This window comes from Hibiscus syriacus, unplaced genomic scaffold (genome assembly GCF_006381635.1).
Source record: "Hibiscus syriacus cultivar Baekdansim isolate YM2019G1 unplaced genomic scaffold, ASM638163v2 tig00110597_pilon, whole genome shotgun sequence".
NCBI classification, from domain to species: domain Eukaryota; kingdom Viridiplantae; phylum Streptophyta; class Magnoliopsida; order Malvales; family Malvaceae; genus Hibiscus; species Hibiscus syriacus.
Window position 1 is genome coordinate 1,389,881 of NW_024062795.1, and position 17,047 is coordinate 1,406,927.

Here is a 17,047-nt window from a genome sequence, read left to right on the forward strand (position 1 = left end):
CCTAAACCTAAGAATCCTTAAGATTTGGTCGCTGGAGCCACCTTAGCTCTTGCATGTCCGCCACGTGTCCAGGGTGTCATGTTGTCTTGGAATCGTATTTAAGAATGATATTTGGACCCATAAAGGCGTCATTACCAGTATTAGGTTACACATGCTGGATGTGGACTTTGGAGAAATAAAATATCTGCTTCAATAACTGCAAAGTTTTATTACATAAAATATAAAGGAAGATCATATTCATCATATATCTTCGAAAGGTCTTGCCAACAGAATTAAAAGCAAAACCCAATACAAACTTAACAATCTGAATTCGAAATAAGACAATTGAGGGCTTCAAACCAATAATCAGATCAGCAATCACACAGATATATATACACTTTTAAGATCGGATATATATATAGGTACGGCTGTTCCATGACAGTATCAACACATGTGATTCTCTCCTGTTGTTTTCGTCGTCGTCATCCTCTCTACATCAACAGCTCATTCACCCACCCAAGATCGGGATCAGAATCACAGCCCACGCCATTTTCATTGCGCTTCTCGTCATCACCACCAAAGGGCTTCGAGGTTGCACCAAAATGTTCTCTCCGGGCACATGGACTTGGCCAGGAAGGAGATAGAGCAAACTGTGTCTGGCTATGGACTTCCCCTTTGAGGTGAACATCAACATCAAGCCAGGGAATGTTCCCAACAGCCACAGGTGAAGAGGCTTCATAGAAATTCATCTTCTCCATAGAGCTCATCAGCTCATTAAGCACGTGACTGTAACTCATGGTTTCGGTTCCGAGCTTACTCGGGTGATGACTGTAACTATAAATGGGTGAAAACCCATTTAAAGATGCCTGTTGCTTCACAGGAGACAATGACGGTGATAAAGATGGTGATCTTGATAAATGAGACAAACCCAACAGAGTGCTCGTGGGGGACGAGGTAGCAGAGTGACAAAACAAGCAGCAATGGGTATTCCTGCTCAATGGGGAAGAGCTGCAAGAGCCTGAATTCTTGTACTTCGGAGATGCCTCGGCAGGCAAGAGACGTAGCTCACGAGAAGAGTGAGCGAAGAAACAAACCTTGCGCTTGCAGTTCTTGCCATCCTTACATGCTTCGGTCCTGTAACGGGTAGGGTGCAGCCAGCACTCGAACACCCCGTGCGCGAAATCACAATCATCCCCACGAGGACATCTGCCGCCACGAAGGAAGTCGGAGCAGATGGTGGAGGAGTAGGGGTAGCGACGAGGGTCACGACGGCGGGCCTTCTCTCCGGGATGAGCGAAGGGACAGTCGGTCCAATCGTGACTCCTGCTCCTCGTACACTTCCTCACCTTGAATTCATACATGCGGAAATGGTCAGCCGCATAGGGATCAGCATCATTCTCTTCATCTTCACCATTATTATTCCTGTTGGAAAGTAGATATTTCTGGAGGACAGCTTCGTTGGGAGAAAGTTGCATGGCGGCGTTATCTTGGACGTGATTATGTGAAAACAGAAGCTTCCTTGGAGGAATCTCAATATCTTTCAAAACCGTGAACTTATTTCGTTGCTCAGCACAAGCGGTGCTCATCTTTCAGAATCAAAACAGGAAAAAAAGAGAAAGGAATATTAGCTTTAGATCTTGAGTGAAGAGGAAACAAAAGGAGGTTTAGATAAATAGAGAGGCTAGTGGTAGAGAGAGAATCTGACAAATAGCTGCGTGGCTGCACACCATTAGGGATGTGCATGCAAAAAGGCGTATGTGGCAACTTAACAATGCGCAGCACGCAAGATTTTGCTATGTGTCGGTATATTATTGAGCAATCAGAGCATCTGAGTGGGCTTAATTTGGATTTTACTTTTTCTGGTGAGCTGACAAATTGTCGTCAGCTCAATTGGTAAACTCTTAATCTTGTGGTTGTGAAATCAAATTTTACAGTGAGTAATTCATAATTTTAAAAGTTATTCTTAACCTGACGTTGGGAATAGTCGACTATCATACCTCCCCTTACCCCCATTATATATGAGAATAGATCAGCTAATTTGACAAATAATGCATCGATCCTCCTCATGGTTTTGGAATTTTTGGGATCAAAGAGTCCAACAAGTGGCGTCTCCTTGTCAATTTAAATGACGGAAAGGCTAAGTCGTGTACTGAGATCAGTTAATCCACCATGAAACCCTCAAGTGCAGAATTTGTTTGAATCAGCTAACAATCTTCGACCTTTAAATGATTCAAAAGACATTAAAAAGAAGGCTTTTTAATCAGAAAAAAGATACAAAGTTTAGCCCATGCTTTTGAAGTTGGAAACCAAGCCTCACTTTTTTACTATTTTCCAACTACAGATACCCATCATGCACTGAGTTCAAATATATAATGAGTATTCAATCCGATCGTGTCGAGTTAAAATTTTTGAATTAATCGAGTTGACGAGTCTTATTTTATAATTCAAATTTTATTTAATTTTTTTAAAATTGAATCAAGTCAAGTTATTTGAGTTTATATCTATTTTAATTATAAATATTTGTTATGTTATGATACTATTTGATCCAATTTGATCGATTGTTTATAATTATATATGATATACATATATATTTCTTCATTTTTTTCAAATGTAATTTATACATATATCATGTAAAATTGAGAGACTCAAATCGAAATTAAAAATTAATTCACTAATTATTAAAATTTTTGAGTTATTTAAATTTTATTTTAAATTCGATTTGAACTAAAAAATCGAATCGAGTCGTATTTTGTTAATCTAGAGGTTATTTAATTGGGCTTGTTCATATTACAGAGCACATGAGTTTCTCCGGCTTGGGAAACTCAAGCAAGGGTCGTGGAGGCTATAAATTTTTAGAGGCAAATTAAGGCAAGGCCCAGACAAAATCTAGCAATGGACAAGCCGTACAAATAATCTACAGTTTCGTTGTGTTGGATTTATCAGGTTATTACGTCAATAAAATGCCTGTCTTCCTTTTGCAAGTCCAGGCAAGAAGCAAGGATGCCGTGATAAGGATAAGTTTTGCTGCTTCACAATTGATCTGTAACACAAGACACCATCACCAGATTTATCGGTATCCTTAACAAAACTCTGTAGGGTCTGTAGAGGAGAGTGTTTTAGAACGTATTGATTTGCCTAAATATACTAGAGGCTGATGAAAAATTGTCAGGTGCCATACACATCTTATAAGATTTCTACGGCCTAGAGAATTTGCTGTTGATGCTACCATAAGGGGATCCATAGAAAATAAAGAAACAAAAACAAATTCAGCAAATACAATTAAATATACATCTCACTGAAATTGAGGAAATTGAATATTGTTAGAAACGTTAAAAGAATACAATGTTTATAAGATAGGTAATTTTTGTGATGCTGCAATTTGGTTAAAGTTCATGGAAGAGGTACTGTGTATTTATTACACTACGGAGATGCTTTATACGTTGGAAACTTTGCATAGAGTTGGCATCATTCGTGGTGATTTGAAGCCTGACAATCTTCTCATTTGTCTTCCCTTTCGTTAGTATAGATCATGACTGAATGCTTTGTACAATTTTCTTGAAACTGCAGAGTGTTACTTGATGTCTTGTAAAATAATGATGTTTATGAAAGGAAAACTAATGACAGTGTATGATGAACTGCTGTTATTTTCTAGTCTTTACCTCAATAAGCACTACATTCCGGATGGTTAAATGTGAATGCATTGCACTAATGTATAAGCCCCTGGCTTGATCAGGTTTGCTGATCTGCGTGGATATAAACTATGGAATTTTCTAGTTAGCATTGGACTGGGGAGGGGGATTGATCATCTTTTTTCCTGAGAAGACAGAATTTACCGGTGATTGTCGAACTTCTGGATTTCGTTGTATTGAAAACGAAATCCAGAAGTTCCAATATTACCGCATATGATGCTGCATATTTCTTTCATGGAGGTCGAAATCCAGAAGTTCCCATTTAACAGTCGTAGCCTACGACAGCCTTGAAATTGTTGAACGGATAATAAATTGTTATTGGAAACCGTTTTAAATGGCGAAAGCTCCTGGTTTCACACAAATATAATATATTATATATACGTGCAGCCATATATCCTGCTGTCAGTTTGGTGTTGTATTGCTGTATCTCTCCGGGAGTCTTACAATGTATTGTAGAAATGACTAGATAAATTCGAGTCATCCCGTCATATTTAATCCTAATCAATAAAATATATTTATCTCAAACTAACTTTTAAATAATTACTTACTTTTTATTTATATATAAGAAAGAGATGAAGATTCATTCAAAAAAATGAAATGAATAAATTTTATTGTTTAGAACTACGTATGACGTGGTAAGACGAACCCATCTAATATTTTTTTCCTAACAATAGAATTGATTCAATGATATGTATTATTAAGTTATCCGGATGAAATTTCTAGAATAAAATGCTTCTACAAATCCTTATGTTTTTTCTTTTTAACATTTTCTATTTAAATTATTAATCAATTAATTCAAATTAAAAATAAAATAAAAAACCCATTATAATAACATTTTCAATTATATTTACTCTATTTATAATACTAAGATTAAAACTTTTAATCTTAAAGAATCTAACATTTGAGGAGGGCCTTCTTGTTTGTTGTCCGTATTCCAAAGAAACATTCAGTTGATGTCAGTTCAATTATTGTTAATGAAGTTGACGTTTCGTTCCAAAAAAATGTTACTGTGCTAGTTTTTTGCGGTAAATTTACCATTTGAGGAGGGGGTGAAATTAGCAGGATATGGATATTGATCCTTGAGGTGTGAATTAGATTCCTCAATTGAATCATTAGTTAAAAATATCAGTAATTGAACCCCTGACTTTTACTTAAAAATTTAATGTTTTATCCCATCAAATCAACTGGTTATCGATAGCGTGGCTAAAATGATACATAATGTTTAAATTCTAACCATTTGTGTAGGTTACCTTCTTAGTTAATATTAGGGATAAAACAACTAGTTTTTGGTCCATGATACATGACACATTCTTAGAATATTGCATCACAAATATACCAGAAATCTAAGTTAAAAGGATCAAATAAAAATATTATCAAATTTAGTACTAAAAGTAAGTTTAAACCCAACAGAGAAATCCTCCATAATAAAATCATTTTAATTATATACATATACGATCAATAGGAGCTGAAAATTATGATTAATATTTTAATTTGTTTCCGCCATGAAAATTAAGCTTCTCTTCATCACCATATTCACCACACAAGTTCAACAGGAGTGCAATACAACCCTGGCAATCTGTCCACCAGATCAAAGGTCAGCATGGACGCCTTGGGTTTTTGTGGGCGCGTCTCCAAGTGTCCCACCGGTAAAGGCGCCGCCGCCGTCCTCTCGTATGTTCCAAGCCACTTGGCTTCCATGTACTTTTGCTTTCTCCACGGAGCCAGGTGCATCTTCTTCTCCTTCATGCATTTTTTGGAAGCGGCGCATAAGATCTTGATCAAGGCGTTTACCCTCTCTGTTTTGCCGACCAATAGTTCCGGTAAACGGGCGATCAACGTGTTGTAATCCTCGTTGGCCCTCGCCATTTCGAATTCAGCTCGGAAATTCAACTCAATCACCACCCTTACCTCTCCCTTTTTGGGATTCGATGATTTATCCAACACTTCCAGATACGTGTGCTCTCCGGAGGGAATTTCAGGGGAGCTCCTCCATTTCGACTTGCAAATGTAACAATTGAAACCCGCGTTTTGGAGACGAACCGAGAGTTCCCTTTGTAGACAGTTCCGGCAACCTCCGACCCGACAACCGCACTGCTTTATTTCGCTCAATGCTTGTTTTGTAGCTTGTCGAATTCTTGATTCGAGACAAGTAGTTCTGCGCAATGTTGCCTGCAATTGCAATGCATGAACATTAATCGCCTAATCTTTAAATTTCTTCATTCGAACTAAATGTTTTTTATGTTTACCTGAAGAAGCTGTCGTTGGGCTTCCCAGAAAAGGTTGTTCTGTTCGACCTCCTGGTCGTCGGCATTTTCATCATGGTCAACCAAGTCCCCTGAATTTTCCTCCGACTCGTTGCTTCCATCCAAGAACCCAAAAATCATGTCGGCGAAACTCGCTGCTCCGTCAAGAAAATTGTCGATTTCCTCCGAATTTTGTCTTGCCACTGACATCTTTTCCATTTCTCCGGCCACCAGGGGTTTCCTTTCCTTGTTAGGAATATCAAAATTTTGGTTCCCAAAAATCAAAATTGTTTACTAAATTTATAGCAACTAGCATAGCGTGTTGGGTCCTACGTGGGACCCAAACTTCATAGGTGGATAAACCAACTGCCCTGGTCAAACAACGTGGCAAGTTATTATCGGACGATGTGTAAATATATTAAAGCCTCCAACTCGTAGATTACGCGCATAAATATGTTTAAATTTATAATTTTTAAATTGATAAAATAATATTAATTAAATTTATTTTTTATAAAGAGAATAGAAAAGATTATACAAGATTGAACATAAAAATTAATGTTAATTAAAATTAAAGCGATTTTAGTAGATTGAGCGATCAAAATTCAATCCATTATAATGTATTTTTAAATGATAATTAAATAAAAGAGAATTTAATCAATGTTTTGAAACAATTAAATAATAATATAAAGATGAAACTGAAAAATAATATATACATATTAAACTAATAATTTAATAATAATATAGGGCGAAACATGTAATAAGCATAAAAAATTAAAATAGAGTTAGAGAGAATGCATATAAAAAACATGAAGCTAGCTGAATTATTATTTTGGGATAGACAGCTACGATCCACGTCAGATTATCCAATAAAGGGAGAGCAGTTTGGATATAGTATTATTAGCTTTTTTGTTTTATAATTTAAAGAATGATGATTGTTGTTCTATTATAATGATTAGGGATTTAACAATAATGAAAGATTAGAGCCTAATCTCTATCGAAATGGGGAAATCGAGAATCGACGCAGAAGGCTACTACTCGGTTTTGTCTGATAGGAAAGCTTACCCACTTTGTGTCGGACGGAATATTCCAGTTTCTAAGTTATGCTTTCGGTGGGACAATGTTTGGATTAAACTATAGACGAACATAAGATTTATTGTAAGAGCATATGAGTTTATAAGAGTGCGAACCTATAAAGTTTTGAGATATAAAAATATATTATCAATAAGATATACATAGAAAAATTTAAAATATAAAATTTCAGAAGACTGATTCCCCACTTTCCCTCCTCAAAGCTAATTTTATTTTTAACTTGGATAAATTTTATACTTTAAATTTGCTAGTATTAGATTAAAAATAACAAAATTGTACATTTTTAAGTAGAAAGAGATAAGACGAATTCTGATGCAACTTTAGCATTTTAAAAATATAGTTTGTCATTAATTTTAGGATAAATATTTTTTTAAATAAATATTGTTATAATCATATCATACTATCAAAAAATGTAAAATCCTTAAAAATACAAGATTTCTTTTTGAAAACTCAAACTTCTATTTTTTTTTTTTTGAAAATTTTCAAATTTTTATTTTAATTGTTTAATGAATTTTTAATTAAAATAAACGATAATTAAAATTCTAAAAATTTGAGTTTTTAAATTCATTTGTAATATTTTTGGAATTTTATATATTTTTTGAGATTTTTTATTTTATTACACGCATGAAAAATTCTGTTAAATTGGGTAGCAATTTGTAATAAAACAATAATAAATTAAATACTAACATAAAGATGAAACTGATACATATTAAACTGATAATTTAATAATGATATATAAGGAGAAACATGTGACAATTCTAAAGATTTAGAATAGAGTTCGAGAAATGTTTATAAAAAGCATGAAGCTCATGTTAATTATTATGTTGGGGTAGACAGCTACGATCCACGTCGGATTAACCAATCAAAGGAAACTAGCTTTTTGTTTACCAGTTGAAAGAATGATTGATCGCTGTCCCTTTCCAATGATTAGGTATTTAACAATAATCAACGATTAGGGGGAAATCAAGAATCGAAGCAGAAGGGCTCTGTCTTATCTATTTGGTTTGGAATTTTATTTTGTGGTTTGGTTTTAGTTATATTTAGACTTTTAATTTTATAAGTCGATTTGATTTTGATCTCATCCTATTTTCTTAAACACGGCAAAGGTTTTTTCATATAAAATTCGTTTATTTTAAAATAAACCAAATTAAAAAAATAAGAAATAATAATATAAATAAATTCTATTTCAAATTTGTTTTAAATAAATAAAATCCTAAATCTAGTAATATATATATATATATATTGTGAATTTAAATTTTTGTATTTGTATTTGAAGGTTATTTATTTTTTTAATGTTGAGTTTGAAAAATAGTAACATAGTTAAAAATGTAAAATTGAACCGAATCAAACTAAATAAAAAAATTATTGTTAAATAAAAAAATTATTGTTTTTACGTCAATCATTTTTTATTTCGATTTCTTTTTTAAGAAGTTATATAGTATGATTCAATTTATCTTTTATTAAAAAAATTAAACCGACGAAAATACCTCTAATAACACCTGCTTTAGATACCTAAATCCTAAACCATGTTAGAATATTCTAGTTTTTAAGTAAAGCTTTGGGACGGAAATACCCTCATGTATGTATGTATGTATGTATGGATCAGGCTAATTATGTATTTAACTACTTTTAATTTGTAAAATATGCTAGAAATTACACAGTTTGGAGACGAAAGAGAGAGGACAAATTCTGATGCAATTGGAATCCTACGTAATGTATAGAACCAATCTGTTATTGGATACTTTTGGGAATACAGTGGGCACATAATGTATACTAAAAACGATGAGGGCTTTATTGTCATTTGAATAGAAGATCGCTATTTAGTTCCAAACAAAACAATGGGCACAGAGTGGTTTGGGCAACTAGTTTGAAGAAAGTAAAATACTATGTATTCACACTTTTGTAGTTTTGTTATGATGGAGGAGAGCTTTCTTAACTTTTTTTTTTTCCTTTTTAAGGGGTTTTCCTTTTTAAAAAGGAATAATATCAAAATTATTCTCCCATTTACTAAAATAATTATATATATATACATATATTTGGATCATTTTGACTTTCATTGTTTTATTTTAAAACAAAAAGATTCATAATGTTTGACTAAATAGTAATTTTTGACCCTTATTATTTCTCCTGAAGCATTTTAGCCCAAAGCATTTACTTTTAAGGTAAAAAATGCATCTACTTTTAGGGTTAACAATTTATTAACTAACAGTTTTCATCCATAGAGAGATATTTCCCCCCAAAATAAAACGTTATATTCTAAAATTTTATAAATAAAGAAAAAGAGTTGAAGTGACTAATTTATCAAACGATTAGGAGTATTTGATATTATGCCTTAAAAAAAGTTATAGGTTATAACTTTAAGGGTAAATTATTTGGGTAGTCATTGAACTTTTGGAGCATTTTCATTTTAATCATCAAAATCACACAAAAAAAATATTATCTTAACTCTTATCAAACTAATGATTTTATCTTTTTAAAAAAGACTACTGATTTTATCTAATCCACTAAACCAGATTAAACACTACATTTTCAGGGAAAGGTATAACCTTTATAATAATCCCCATTTTTTATTTCTAGATCCGCCAACATGGGTTGATTTGGTAGGGCGTATAATGATAAGATGAAAATGATATTCTGAAAACACATAATGGGGCAGAGAATATATTCATTGGTCTCCCAGGCAAGTGTATCTCAACAAATACGTGGAAACTTGTAAACGGAAGAACCTGGAAAAACATGTTAAGATTCTTCCAATTTACCCACTCTTTGTTTAACACAGTTTTCTTATTTAGAGTTGTAATAACAAGAATCAATTTTGCCAAACATGACTCTTTGAGTTTGCAACCTTGCTTTGTTGGGTGCAAACGTCTCATGTAAACCAGTATCATTTCTCATTTACTCTCTCGTTTGTTGCTACCATTTAATGGGCCTTTGCGCTCATGCAAAAATGTTTGCAACAGCCGGGAATCGAATCCGGGTCTGCACCGTGGCAGAGCACTATGCTACAACTAGACCACTGGTGCTAATTATTGCAACTATTCATATTTGCGTTTATAATTCAAATTATAGAGCATGTAGCTATTTTTACTTTTTCAAAGTATGTCACATTATTTGGTAGATCTTAGGAGTGAAAGTAAATATTTAAAATAACAAAAATTAAAAGTGATTCAATTATAATAGAGGTTTTAAATGTGTCCAAAACCCATCAATCCACAATCTCACAGTACAACACCAGAATCCAAGGATTTCTTCAGCAAACAGGAAACTTGAAGAAACTGTGTTCCAAGACAGACTAAAGATACTGGGTGAGAAACTTCACTTGTATCGCGTGAAACTCATTCATTTCCTTTTTGTTATATTGATTAGGAGAATAAACTCTCTCTCTATATTATATGAATTATGAATGAACAAATAGCTGCATTTCTGTTCTGACAAAAGAATAACAAAGAATTCTACCATCTCACAACTCAACACTAAAGCTATTCAAAACTGCAAAACGAGCTGTTTTTCGAGTTGAAGTTGCCGATTAAGAAGGCTCTCTCTCTCGTTCAAAACGGAACTAATGGCGGCCACATCATCATTATTGCTCGAAATCTTGATAGAACCAATCAACTAGTCCACAAATTCAAACCTGCAACATGTAAATCTAGTACTCTTGTAAATCAACATGAAAACAAAGTATAGAGCATTAGAATGGTTATAATATATCTCAGGGCAGAAACAAAGCATGAACCAGACTATTAAGTTCTGATAAATTACCAAAAACTACGAGTAGCTGGATCTGGATTTCACCCCGGTAACAATCTGGAAGATCCTTAGACCCCTGCTAAATGCTTCATTGAATAAGATCCTTGTCTGCATTGACTGAAGTCCGGGCATCCACGACAAAATTGCCACCGGGGTCATAACAATAACACCAAACATTATATCATATACCCGAGCCGCATAAATCACTGAACCCCAAAGCCAGGTAGGCTGCAGTAACGGCCGAAGTACTTGCGCAATAGATAAAAGTCCCCAGCCGGTGGGAAGAAAAGCCAATAGACTGGTGAAAATGTCTGAAAATTTAAAGGCTGTAAATTCAAGCAGTACAACTATAAGAAGTATTCCGAGAATGATGACGATGAACTGAATAAGCCGGAAATATATGTGTTTCTTAGCTGCATATTTGTCCCGAGCATATGAGATAACCAGATAGATTCCAAATGCCACGAAAATGTAGATCCAAGACAGGAAGTAAACAACAAGACTAGTACTGTGATCAGCAATACCCAGATGGTATACCATTCCATACTGGAAAAAGAAAAATCGAAGATCTAACAGTATCTCCACTCGCCTTCCCCAGGGGCCTGTTATCCTCAGATGTTCCTGCTCCTCGTACCACCATCTCTCCCAGCTCTGTTCAGCCTTTGCAAACACACTACCACGGTACCATATCCAGTTCACAAATTCATCAAAGTCGTAAACCATCTTTAACCAATCAAAACCAGAAGGATTGAATACAAAGGGTGCCATAATCCATGATAGGACCAGAAACCAGCTTGAGACAGTCATAGCTATGTAAACAAATGTGTCCTTGGCTAAAGGACTGTAAGATGCATAAACTGTAAGTATTAGACCAAGCTCAATAGCCTTTATAAAATGGCTGCGAGCATACAATCTGTAATTTTCTGAAAAACTCTTGTGCTGCACAACAAAACCACGGCCAGTTGCCCGATACTTGGCACCACCGTGAAGGACAGTCCGACCGAAGAAGTGAGTGCGGGTTCCCATGGAAAAAGTGTAGAAAACAGATGAAAGCTGAAGCTGCATTGTCAAGAAATCCCAGATCGCTTCAAGGAATCCATGTTCAAGGGAATTCTCCACTATCATTGGAAGGGCAGTGAAAAGTCCAAGTTGGATGATGAACTGTTGATTCAAGATGGCACCCAGAGCTTTATTGGTGTTGCTGTCAGCCAAGGCAACATCCTCAATGCCACTAAGAGCAAGATAAAGTCGGCCCCAAAGAAAAGAATATACGGTTAGAATGACCATCATCGTATTGAAAAAGAAACCTACAGTAGTATAAAAGAATGATAACATCCGGAGGAAGTCAAGTCTGTGACCCAGCCGATAGACATCTCTGCTGAGAACTTGCTCACCATTCCCACTAGCAACCTTGGCTTCAAACATGGATATCTGATTCAATCCGACATCCCTTCCTTTGCCGACCTGGATGTATTCGTGATGTGTGACATTACCTCCTCGCAAAGTACAATTGAAGCCAGCAAAAATGTCCTCACTAATGTTAATCACTCTGGAAGCTTTACTGAGCCCACCCCGAGTCAAAAACCAAAACCTGTCGAAGATATCTGGATGGCCATAATGCAGCCGGATTTTCAGAGGATTTGCCAAGACACGTTGCCCCAAAGTGACGAAACTTGTTTCTTGAGCTGACATAAACCAAGCAAGTGATGAAACAGAACCTGTAAAAATGTGTTCCCTCACACCCAAGATAGTCGGCTTTCGTATTCCATAGTTTACACCATATTCCTCTAAGAGATTGCGAATTTTCAGTGCCTCCTCAAAGTAGCTGTCTTGGTTCATATCAATAGTTTGAACAGCATCACCACGGGTGAAGATAAGTGCATGGTTTTGATTCTCTGGTTTGCCCTCTCCAATCTTCAATGGACCGGGCAATTTGACACGATAGATCTCCACCTCCTGCTGTAATTGCTGATCATACTTCACAAGAACAGAGTAATACTCCTCATCCCTTCCAGTGGAAACTTCATCAACGTAAGCAACTCGAAGGGGTTCATTGTGTTTCATCAGATATAAGATTTCCTCAGCATGTGGATCCTTTTTGGCCTTCTGAGCCCCATAAATCTGGCAAGCAATCACATATGTGAATTTCATTGAAGACATTCTCTGCTCATGGCCTTGGAATACGAGACCTCGAGAAGGCAACCTCTCAAGGTCGAAACTATCCGAACCATCTCTCGCAGTAGAACCAAGTTCCTGTGCCCCTTTAATGTCCATCTCTGATGCAGAATCAAGGAAAGCCAGCAGCTTCAGAGCTCTAGAATAATACATCATTCCTCTAACAGTGCGTGAAAGTGTCTGGCCTCGGTAAGATGCCCAGAGCCTTAGTTCTTCCTTCTTGGTTGTCCATATCTCTTCGTCTTTTACCATTCCCTCTCGCCGCATTCTTTCTATGAAGTTTTTCCACTCGTCATCATATATGGTCTGCAAATAATACAGGATGGAAATCCCATCTTCGTTTCCGGTCACGAGCTGTTCTTTGCTATAGAGTACCTCTTCATTGTAGTAAGGGGTGAGGACACTAAAAGCCATCATCTTCTCTACTTGGGGAGCATGAGGCATATTCATGAAGAGTGAGTTGCTAAAGAAAGCAAGTCGACGTCTAGCCTGGATATTAGCCGGAATGTTCTGAATAGAATCCCTGGAGGTAAGAATTGTAAGCAAGCGCCTAGCCTGCCGATAGAACTTCTCGTCACCGAGGTCCGGCAATTTCACCGCATTTCCAAACAATAGTCCTGCCATCGCAGCAGGGTCACGAGGTGCTAGTCCATCCTCCCTCAGCTGCTCAATGGTCCTCTCGTCTTTAATAAAATCACGGATGGCAACCTCGTAAAGGGTCTGCAAGCAATTGACCACTTGGTTCGCATCTTTCTTCGGTTTAATCAATATCTGAAGAAGTTTTATCAGCTTTATATGAATCTGAGGTAGTACATTCATATTAAATGTCTTGCTGAACCTCTCGATTTCGATAGAATGATTGATTTCCAGAAACAAAGCAGTAAGGATGGAGTGCTCCTCAGACTGGACATTGAGGATTGCAAGCATCATGTGCTTGATACTGTCGTAAGCTTCTATCACGGCGCAACGTCTGTATTCATTCTTGCATATTCTATTCCAGATCCACTTATCAGGAGCTTGCACCAACGCTTTTGCCTGGCTGAGAGCAAGCAACAGCTCATTGCATAGCAAGAAACATGGCCAGCGGATAATCCTGATATTCCAAGCATTCGGGGGTAACTCTAGCAGCTCAACTTCTAGATCAGATATAATGTCTTCTTCCCTGAAAGTGGTAATTATCTCATTCCATATCTGAGCAAACCTGTGAGCCTCAATCTGGTTTGATTCAAGCTTCTTGTAAGGTTTCCCAAACCCATATCTCAGCTTCAACCGGTGAATAGCATCAACGAACTTGCCCCGAAGCGATCCTCTGCCATTCAATAACTGCTCTTCAGGCATCAGATTGAACTGAATTGCACTAGCGAAGAACTGAAACCTTAGCCTTAATTGCTGGATGGTTCTAATCTCACCTATGTGCTGGAATAACCCTACTCCTACTCCCACGAAGGAGGAATAAATTGAATACCATATCTGAATATCCATCAAGTAAATAAGCACCACAGGCAACCACAACAATCCGATAGCGATTTTGTTACGGCCACGAAATACCTCGTCCCAGTCGTACTCGTCCTCTTTAATTTCCAACAACTGTTTGGTCGGTCTAATCATCGGTTGAATCTGCAGGAAATAACTAAATGCAAATTTTGTGGCTAACACCACTGTCCAGAACATGGTGTACCTAACATTATCAACAAGCCCTTCCCTCAGTCCTCGACCAACAAAACTCTTTCTCTGAAACCACCATGACATAAGATAAAATATTTTCCAGTTTGTCTCCTCAAAAAAGTTGCTAATCCACGGAAGCACAAACAGAGCCAAGGCTAATAACTCCGGTAACACATAAACAAACGCAACTTGTAGGTAAAGGAATACCCACCTATTAGCCTCAGCGCTCCATGTTTTATCATTCTTCCTGTGCTCCCAAATCTTTATATGAAGAAATGTGAAAATTATGATCCAGGCCACAGCGACGACCGCCTTTAACAACATCCTAATGCCCAGCCCCGGTTTCGAAAAAGAGACAAGGCTATGCTGCATCCATACATCTAATAAAGCCTGCAGAAATCTAAATCCACTCCAAGAGATAAACACCGTCAAAATCCTAACCTGAATATCCCTATTTTTCAATGCTTGCCATGGATACACTTCCCCTTCCCAAGCCACTAGAATTGCGGCTTGCAGAAACAAAAAATGCATCACCCAAAGCCTATCAAAACTCCTGTAAAGATTCCAAAACGACCTTATCTCAACGAACCCTGTTTTCCGAGCACGTTTTCTCTTACTGGATTCAACAAAAAATTTGCACTCAACATCCATCGGCCACTTGAGTTCGTGAAAGCATCTCCGGCTCCAAAAGTACTCGTTCAAATCATCATAATTCCTCCAAGCAGCATGCGACGCCGTTCCGTTCTTGCTACACTCAACTTCCGCCTTTACCGTCTCGTATATCGGCTTCACAACAGAGTTTAGAAAAGCGTTTTCTCCGAGTGTCGACGGCATAGCAGGTTGACCTGTGTTCCGGTCGGTATAATCTTCGAGAATCCTGTTTAGTTCCATGGCCATGTTATGGAATATGTAGCAGATGAATTCAGGCATAAAACGGAGATTCGCAGCTTCACCCCATATCAACAAATAAAGTCCGACGTAAAGTAAGTCACGTCGCTGATCAGAGGTGGGGTGGCTGCTGGACCATATGTTGGATTCCTTGCGTAAATAAGAGCACCAGTTTGTGTAGTTTTTGAGGAGTTTTCGGAGGAAAGAACGGAGGACGCCGGGGTCGAGGATGTCGATGTTGTCGGGTTGAGAGGAGAGGCGCATCTGCGCGTTGGCCAAGTGGAGGACGAGGTGTTCCCTCTGGTTCTTGACGTTATCGCGTTGGAAACCAAAGAAGAGAGCCAGCCAGTCGAGGAGGTCCATAGTAGGGTGCCATTGTACGTCGGGAGGCTTTCGTAGATCTCCGACGTTGCGTAGAGCAGCAGCGGCGGCGCGTACTTCGGGGAAACGAAGGGAAGGGTGATCGGCGAGGAGGTTGTGGACGGGGATTACGTTGAATGGTTCATCTTCGAGTGGAGCGGGACGGTCAGTGAGGGACATTTGCACAGGCAGTAAGAAAAGAGGAGGCTGTGTTGGTATGTTTGGTTTCTGATTTAGACAAAAAGAAAGCTGAAAACAAAGATCAAAAATAGAAACAGTGGGAAAGAGCGGGCGTGTCATCTTCTCAGTTGAGCTGAGACCAACACTCTCGGGTTCTACTCCTAAGTAGTAGGCACTTGCCCTTTGACTGGGAACCCACCTCCTTAGTCTCTTTTAAACGGATATCCAAACTGAAAATGGAGGGAAGCCATTAGCTGATAGCCGATTAATCCAAACCATTTATGTCATTACACATGGTCAAAATCTACCCAAACTTTTGATAAAATAATTATTTTTATCCTCATTATTTTAAACATTTTAATTTTTAATATTTTATTTTTAAATAAAATATTTATTATTGAATATAATGGTTAATTGACTAATGATTAATATATTATTAATATGACAAATTTTATGTATACAAAATAATGACATAATATATCACATCATCACCTATATACATGTGAAATATACTTCAAATCATCGTTTATGTACACATGATATGTATCACGCCATTACTTATGTATATGTTGCATATATCGTATCATCACACTATGTGCATGTAACATATGACACATCATTTATAGATAAATGACATGTACTATATCATCTCTTTATGCACGTGGTATGTTTTATATCACCACTTTGGACACATAAGATTTGTCACTTCAGCAACAAATATTAATCATGAATCGACTAACAATTTTCCTCAACTCAAGGGCTATTTTATCCCAAAATGAAACACCGGAAATTAAAGTGCTTAAAAATAATAATAAGGATTATAGTAACTATCTTATCAAATGTTAAGAAACATTTTTTAGTTTATGTCTTCTAAAATAATTAATATTTTTAAGGGATTTCGACAAATTCATAATTGTTTCATTCGGGGGGGGGGGTTTGCCTACTAAGGAATCTATCAAGTCCAGAAGTAATTGTAGAGTAAGAACATTCAAATTGCTTAGAAATGGATGTATGCTTGATTATTGAGCAAGA

General features: G+C 36.8%; 3 protein-coding genes and 1 non-coding gene across 4 annotated transcripts; all 4 read right to left on the reverse strand.

Moving 5' to 3' along the window:
• Positions 1 to 407: 407 nt before the first annotated feature.
• LOC120134030 (zinc finger CCCH domain-containing protein 2-like) lies at positions 408 to 1,614 on the reverse strand. The gene has a single exon (XM_039150508.1). The coding sequence runs from the start codon at positions 1,563 to 1,565 to the stop codon at positions 471 to 473; it is 1,095 nt and encodes a 364-aa protein (XP_039006439.1). The 5' UTR covers positions 1,566 to 1,614; the 3' UTR covers positions 408 to 470.
• Positions 1,615 to 5,182: 3,568 nt separating this feature from the next.
• Positions 5,183 to 6,175, reverse strand: LOC120134031. Its single transcript, XM_039150509.1, has 2 exons — positions 5,915 to 6,175; positions 5,183 to 5,837 (listed from the first exon to the last, which is right to left on the reverse strand). Exons 1-2 carry the CDS (start codon positions 6,128 to 6,130, stop codon positions 5,202 to 5,204), a joined length of 852 nt encoding a protein of 283 aa, XP_039006440.1. The 5' UTR covers positions 6,131 to 6,175; the 3' UTR covers positions 5,183 to 5,201.
• Positions 6,176 to 10,537: 4,362 nt separating this feature from the next.
• Positions 10,538 to 16,015, reverse strand: LOC120134769 (callose synthase 12-like). Its single transcript, XM_039151198.1, has 2 exons — positions 10,760 to 16,015; positions 10,538 to 10,631 (listed from the first exon to the last, which is right to left on the reverse strand). The coding sequence occupies exon 1, from the start codon at positions 16,013 to 16,015 to the stop codon at positions 10,766 to 10,768; it is 5,250 nt and encodes a 1,749-aa protein (XP_039007129.1). The 3' UTR covers positions 10,538 to 10,631; positions 10,760 to 10,765.
• LOC120134779 lies at positions 13,009 to 13,089 on the reverse strand. The gene has a single exon (XR_005517184.1). It is a non-coding gene; the product is annotated as a small nucleolar RNA J33 (small nucleolar RNA).
• Positions 16,016 to 17,047: the final 1,032 nt, after the last annotated feature.

Excerpts from the sequence above, each read along its gene's own strand:
- LOC120134030 (XM_039150508.1), bottom strand. The coding sequence starts at position 1,565 with ATGAGCACCGCTTGTGCTGAGCAACGAAATAAGTTCACGGTTTTGAAA.
- LOC120134031 (XM_039150509.1), bottom strand. The coding sequence starts at position 6,130 with ATGGAAAAGATGTCAGTGGCAAGACAAAATTCGGAGGAAATCGACAAT. Across the intron at positions 5,838-5,914 it reads CCCAACGACAGCTTCTTCAG|GCAACATTGCGCAGAACTAC; the intron begins GTAAACATAAAA and ends TTGCAATTGCAG.
- LOC120134769 (XM_039151198.1), bottom strand. The coding sequence starts at position 16,015 with ATGTCCCTCACTGACCGTCCCGCTCCACTCGAAGATGAACCATTCAAC.